Source organism: Hyperolius riggenbachi, chromosome 4, assembly GCF_040937935.1.
Source record: "Hyperolius riggenbachi isolate aHypRig1 chromosome 4, aHypRig1.pri, whole genome shotgun sequence".
NCBI lineage: Eukaryota > Metazoa > Chordata > Amphibia > Anura > Hyperoliidae > Hyperolius > Hyperolius riggenbachi.
In genome coordinates this window covers 23578378-23585508 of record NC_090649.1, presented here as the reverse complement: position 1 = coordinate 23585508, position 7131 = coordinate 23578378, and the positions used below count along the sequence as shown (strand labels likewise).

The 7131-nt window shown below is 48.4% G+C and overlaps 1 protein-coding gene across 1 annotated transcript; it reads left to right on the top strand.

Annotated features, from left to right (window-relative positions):
• The first annotated feature begins 1962 nt into the window (after positions 1-1962).
• Positions 1963-3543, top strand: LOC137504578 (tripartite motif-containing protein 75-like). Its single transcript, XM_068233160.1, has one exon. The coding sequence runs from the start codon at positions 1963-1965 to the stop codon at positions 3541-3543; it is 1581 nt and encodes a 526-aa protein (XP_068089261.1).
• Positions 3544-7131: the final 3588 nt, after the last annotated feature.

The following is a 7131-nucleotide window of genomic DNA, read 5'->3' as shown; positions in this document are numbered from 1 at the left end:
GGCCAGGCAGAGGCGAGAGAGGCTCCAGCCTCAGGGCGCAGTGTAGGAGGGGCGCAGGGCTGGGCCAAAGCAGAGGCGAGAGAGGCTCCAGCCTCAGGGCGCAGAGGGGGGCACACAACTCACTCAGCTATCATTCCCTATTGTGTTTCAAGCAGAGAGAAATAAAAAAGGGGATACTTGGCAGTGACTGCAAGCCAGATAACTAGAGATGAAGGCGTTGGGGCGCCTCTTAGTCTAACAGCAATCAGTGTGTGACGGCTGGGGTGGGAGGGATGGAGGGGCGCACTTTGCTGTCTCAGCCTTGGGTACTGGAGGACCTTGTCCAGGCTCTGATCTCACGTAAGCTATTCTATTTAAATCACAGTAAATAACAAGGCAGGTGCGTGTTTACGTGTTTGTGTGAGGCCGGTTTTACACCCTCGCATTGCATCGCACCGCCAAAAACTAGATTCATATCTAGGTCTAGCAGGGTCATATGCATTGCTCCGCCCACACAGCGCTCCCCCCTCCCCGCACGCCCTTCTCTGCCCCTCGCCCAGTGATGTACTCACTGCTGGAAAGGAAGTACGTCACTGGGATTCCCGGCTTACCTGTCATATTTGCGTCGTTCCGCGCGCCACCACCTCCAACAAATTTAAAAATTCTGCATTGGCCATTGACCTTTATTAATTCCAATTTTTGCAATGCAACTGGTTGGCGGCCAATTGGAAGCTTCTGACGCGATGCAACGTGGTTAGTGTACTGGGCCCCATGCACTTTCCTTGCTGTTGTGTTACCCTGCGTGCAGAAAGGGTAACGCAATGAAAAAAAAAAGCATGTAAAAGGGGCCTCAGATTAAACCTGACCCCAAATGTAGCAAGAGTTCCACAAACCCGACAGCGTACTGCTGGCACCAGCTCACTCACATGTGGTCATCTGGTCACTGGGATGCCAGTGGAAACTCTTGGTAATTGGTGGCCAAGTTGGCTATTAATAAAGCCTTCCGAATCCTCTGTGCTGGCGGCCATTGTTCCTGCGCTGTAGCTGTCACAGACCGCAAGGCCGATCTGCGGATGGGGTCAATCGATCAGAGTCAGAAATCCTCTCACACTGTCATGTTGTCCATCACAAAGCGTAAAATATTAATAATCTGTGTTACTCCGCCCCAGATTGGCGCATCGCAAATCCGAGACTATATTCATAAGCGGCCTGCGACCCTGTATTAAACGAGGCTATACATGCCTAGTCTATCGCATTCGCTTTACGCAGGCCGGATAAAGTGGTTTCTCTACTGATTCGTGATAGCCAGAAAATTGCAATCCAGGTGAATGATAGAACTGATTTCTAGGTATCAGGAAATGTCATTTTTGTCTTGCTGTGCCAAACCTATTTTGAATTATTAATAAATTAAAGTTCTCTTTGTTTGAGTCTATGAGCTTGGAGGGAACTTTTATCTCAGCCAGTTTGAGCTGGCTTGGGGGAGATGAGCTGTGTAGCCAAATGGCTCTGCCCAGGGGGGTTGGCCTGGTGTGAAATTCTTTTCCAACCTGACACAGGATGTGAGGGTGAGGGGCTGTGTTTTTAAGAGAAGAGAGGGAAAAAGACATCTATTGTACATTTACACAGGACTGACAGTAATTGTGCAGGACCATACGAGAATCGTTGGCGATTGCGCACGACTTTCCGTAATGTTCGCCACAGTGACCGCTTAAACTTTCTCGATCTGCTAGTGCTTTGGTAGTCTTTGTTCAACTTTCGGAAGAACTTGCATCCCTCTGTACTTCTGAACATGAGTTACCTCACTTTAAGGTTCACTTTAAGATAACAACACAACCCTGAAGTATGCTCAAAGTGGCAACCTCTCTTCAACACACCCATGCTCAGAACTCATCAATTTTCATGAGAAACACCTACAGAGACACACCTGCTATTTTATGAGTGGACAGATAGTTTTACTTTCATCTTTCTCTTTTGCTGGCAATGATGGCATCTTCTGATCCGAGAAAGGAACTGGACTGCTGTGTCTGTCTGAACATTTATACGGATCCTGTAAACCTGAGATGTGGACACAACTTCTGCCGGGTCTGTATTGATCGTGTGCTGGACAGCCAAAAGGGGTTTGGATATTATTCTTGTCCACAATGCAGAGATAAATTTCAGGAGCGACCTACACTACAGAGGAACATAACACTACGGAAGATTGTGGACAATTTATGGTCTCCTCAACCAAATCGAAGTGACAACAGCTTCCTCTGCACTTACTGTATCCACTCCCTCGAGCCTGCTGTAAAGCTTTGTCTGATGTGTGAAGCCTTTCTGTGTTATGGTCACCTGGAAGTCCACAGTAAGTCACCAGAACATGTACTGGCTGAACTCATGGTTTCTGGGGAGCGCAAGAAATGCTCTTTCCATAAGGAACTTCTGAAGTATTACTTCCATGAGGATGATGCCTATATCTGTGTGTCCTGTAGTTTGACTAGAGTTCACCAGGAACATCAAGGGAAAAAGACAGAAGGTGAGGCCTCTGTGAAGAAGAGGAAATGGATACACTTTATTCAGAAATTGAAGTCAGAGAGAGAGGAGATTGAGAAAAGAGTCCAAAGTCTGCAGCAATGCAGGAGAAAAGTACAAGAAGAGGCAGGTGCTGAATCAGAGAGACTCAGTAACCTGATCAGAGACCTCAGAAGACAGCTGGACAACCTGGACCAGACGGTTCAAAGCGAGATTGCCAGACAGGAAGAGTGGATCGTCTGCATATATAACAATATTATCCAGCAGCTAGAAATAAAGAAGGAAACGCTGTCCAAGAAGATTCATCGCATGGAGGATTTGTGCCAAATGCCCGATCCAATGATCATTTCACAGGAACCAGACACAGGAGAACTGTACGATGCTGAGCAGAGAGAAAGACACGATAAAGAGCTACGTGACGGAGGGAGTTTGGATGTGGCTAGCTTCTCACACACATTTCACGCAGGTTTATCTGATATCTTCAAAGGTGTAATCGGAGGAGTCTATATACAGGAAGCTGACGAAATAACACTGGATATAAAGACGGCTCAGACGATGCTTCACATTTCAGGCGACCATAAAACTGCATCCAGGAAATGTGTCGCTCAGAAGTACAAATATAATATCAAGAGGTTTACCTGCTATCCTCAAGTGTTAAGCAGACAGAGCTTCTCCTCGGGGCGGCATTACTGGGAAGCGGACGTTGCAAGGTCGAGTAGTTGGAGAATCGGAATGTGCTACCCAAGTTTGGACAGGAAGGGACAACTAGAGTCAGCAATTGGATGGAATGACAAGTCTTGGGGATTGGACAGGACTGGTAATACGTATACCGTGAGGCACCGAGGGGAAGAGATCTGGTTACCTGAAGAAAACACGAGTAGTAGAATCAGGGTATATCTGGATTACGAAGCTGGGCAGATTTCTTTTTATGATATGTGCCACCCAATGCGACACCTTCACACTTTCACTGCCACCTTCACTGAGCCCCTCCACGCCGCACTGTACGTGTGGAAGGGCTCTGTCAGGGTATTGCGGGGGGATCAGAGAATGTGACCAATTGGCTCCAGATATCAATGATAGTGATGGCGTATCATGCGCCCCAGCATGTCTGAGTTGTGATTTTCACATTTGCAGAGCAAACTTTCAGCTGTGCTTGTCAATTGTAATAAAATTTTCCCCAGAATGACTTTTTAACTGAGGGCAGCCTGGCTAGAATGGTCAATAGAAATTAAGTTAGCACGTGCCTTTTTCATTGGGAGTTGCGCACAAATGGGCCCGCGCATATTTGCTGTTTGCCTATACATCATGTGTAATAATTGCATTTATGTTCTCATTAAAGTGTTCCAGAGATCTGAAAAGATGAAGATTTGATACTTACCCTTCCTCCAGCCCCATAAGCACCGATGAGTCCCTCGCCGTCCTCCCACGCTCTGCCGTTCAGCCGCGATTAGCCCCAGGTAACAGGCTCAGTCAGGTCCAGTCTGGGTCTTCTGCGCATGCACAGACCTCAGACACATGCGCAGTAGACTTGGACTGACACGACTGAGCTTGTTACCGGGGCTGATTGCGGCTGAACGGGAGACCACGGGAGGACGGCAATGGACTCACACGTGCTTATGGGGCTGGAGGAAGCCATGGGTGAGTATCAAATCTTCTTTTCAGATCTCTGGTTTACTTTAAAGGTGGCCACACACAATACATTTTTTTAATATCTCTTTTCAACTTTTCTGACTGATTATTACATTTGAAAAAGAAATGAAAAGAAACCTTTACATTTTTTCCGTAGAACTGATTTTTTTGAAATGCTGTAAAATCGAATCTTTTTATTGTGTGGTGTGGGGCCACCTTTCCATTGATGGATGAGATTGGATGTAGTGTGAATCCTTTCCCTATAGTGTCTGTCCGACTCTCCACCCCAGAGACATATTCAGTTCTGAGGTTCATGAAGAAGAGCTCATCAGCACATCTTCCGTTTACACACCTTCACTGATGTCATTTTTACAGAGCTGCACATGACAACTGTAGTGAGAAGACTATCGAGGCTGCCATATTTATTTCCTTTTAAACAAACCAGTTTCCTGGCAGCCCTGCTGATCTATTTGGCTGCAGTAGTGTCTAAATCACACCAGAAACAAGCATGCAGCTAATCTTGTCAGATCTGACAATAATGTCAGAAACACCTGATCTGCTGCATGCTTGTTCAGGGGCTGAGGCAGAGGATCAGCAGGACAGACAGGCAACTAGTATTGTTTAATAGGTAATAAAAAGGGGAGCCTCCATATCCCTCTAGCTTCAGTTGTCCTTTAAGATGTGAAAGAGGGACAGGTAAACTTGGTACACACAATTATCTCTGCTGAGAATCTAAACTGTCGCACCCCAATACATCAGCGACAGATCCGGGCTGCTGGTCCATCTCCTCTAAGCACAGCCCGACACTATTGTTCTCTCTCCCTCCTTACCCCTTCTGCTCATGGCCGGCCTTTGACCTCAGGGCGCCGGGTTCCAGGGGGGCGCACGCTTCCCTCCCTCCATAAAAGTGTCTTCCCCTGCACAGCTTCCCTCATTCCTTCCTGATTAATGTCCCCGCTCTGAGCTCCCTTCCCTCCCTCTCTGGGAACGGTGCAGGCAGTGGCTCTCACCTTCCATCTCGCAAACACCAGCAGCTTTGCTCAGCTCTTGGGGCATTTTTCTGAATGGTGGCTTTAAGGGTCCTCGCTTGGTGAGGTCATCAAGCAAAGCCCTTACAAATTAATTCAGAAGAATGCCCGGGGAGCTGAGCAAAGCGCTGTTTGCGACATGGACAGTGAGGCTGCAGAGCGGCAAGTTTGGCTATAGCCTCTCTCAGCCAGCGATGGATCTGCACAGCAGGGGGGAGAGAGATCGGAGTGCTGCAGCTGAAAGCTCTTCAGCCCCATCTACACTATGGGACATTGCAGCGATCCGGCGGCTCGATTAGCCGCCGGATCGCCTCTTCAGCATGCGCCGCATTCGATTCCCCGCTCGTGCCCGCTTGTCCCGGCCGGCGCCGCTTATCTCCTGCACGATTCCCTGCCATTGTCCCCTCGCAGGGAGCGAGCAGGGAATCGGCGGTGCGGAGATCCGTCCTGTCGGATCTTATCAATCGAGCCGCATCAGCGGCTCGATTGATAAGGAGCATCGCTGCCGCATCTACGCGTGTAAATGCGGCTTTCTAGCGGGACAGGTGATAGTGGAGCAGAGTGCTGTGTAAGCTGGGCAATTATAACTAGTTTACTTTCTGTCTGACTTTGATCTGTTATCTCTGCAGTGTCCCCCTGACCCCCTCCCCCTCTCTGCTTTCTCACTTCTCACCATAGTATGATAGTTTATTTAACGCTGCTGCACTTCCCAGCCACACTGAATAAAGACTGGAGCACTAGTGAGAAACTATTCATCTCCCCACAGGATCTCCTCTGCCTCTACCACTTTATCTTCCCTTCTTTCTGATGTCCCACTTTTTTATTTCCCACATCTATCTCCCTCCCCATTCTCATGCCTCTCTCCCTTCCACACAGTCCTTAGTATTTTTATTATTAAGGTGCCCATACATAGGCAGATCGACTAAGAGACAGATCTCTCTCTGATCGGAGAGAGATCTGCCGGCTGCCCTTACACAACAAACACAATTGCTAACTTCCAGTCAGAGCAATATCCTGCCTCTATCTGGCCAGCAGACGCCAGTCAGCCAATCAGGTGTACTGTCATACACCCTTCGCCTGCTGTACCATACCTAGCAGGAATTACATAGATTAGCATTCAGGTGGGAGGCTTCGGTTGGACGCAATCGTGAATTGCATCGTTTACAGGAACGCCCCGTGTAGGCACATCTCCCACACGGTCCCCTCCCTAACCACTCACCTGTCAACTGCATCCTAGAAGCTGCAAAAAAGAAATTTAAAATCACAAACACTGGTCCACATGACAGCCCAGGGGCCCATACACCACAGGCGATTCTCTCAGGAATCAGTTTTGTGATGCCGCCTCTCTGATGTCCCCCCAATGTAAATATCCATCATGCCCCCCCCCCCCAATTCGTGGCTTGTGCAGTATACTTTACCTGTCGGTGTCTGTTGCTGGCTGTCTCCGCACTACCTTCCAAACACACACCCCACGTAGTTGCCGGCATGTGCGTGGGTACGTGTGTGACTTCACGCATGCACCCACGTATTCGCCAGCAACCAAGTGGGACACGTGCTTGAGGATGGACCCCAAAGCCAGGGGCGGCCACTGACAGGTGAAGTATACTACACAGGACTGGATAGATAACAGAAACAACACAAGGACACCGGGAGCCCGATATCGCGTGATAACGTCTCGGTATTCGGATTAAGTAATTATAATCAATATACTCACAAAGGTGGGTTGCTTATGAGGGCAACCACTATCAGTGCATGTGGAGAAGTACCGTCTCCACTCGGCCTTTAAGGTCGCTGCTCCTGAGGAAAAGAGGATGTCCTATACAGCGGTAGGAACATCCGCCCTAACCAGTAGGGTATGAGATCACAGGAAATCGGAAGAGTAGGAGGCGCCCTTTAGTGTAGCACAATAGTGAATAGGTGTTTCGAATTATAGGGTAAGATAAAACGTTCCTACCTCCAAGTGCTTAGTCCAAATTTCCAATAA

Bases quoted from the DNA above. Each gene is read 5' to 3' on its own strand.
- LOC137504578 (XM_068233160.1), top strand. From the start codon at position 1,963: ATGGCATCTTCTGATCCGAGAAAGGAACTGGACTGCTGTGTCTGTCTG.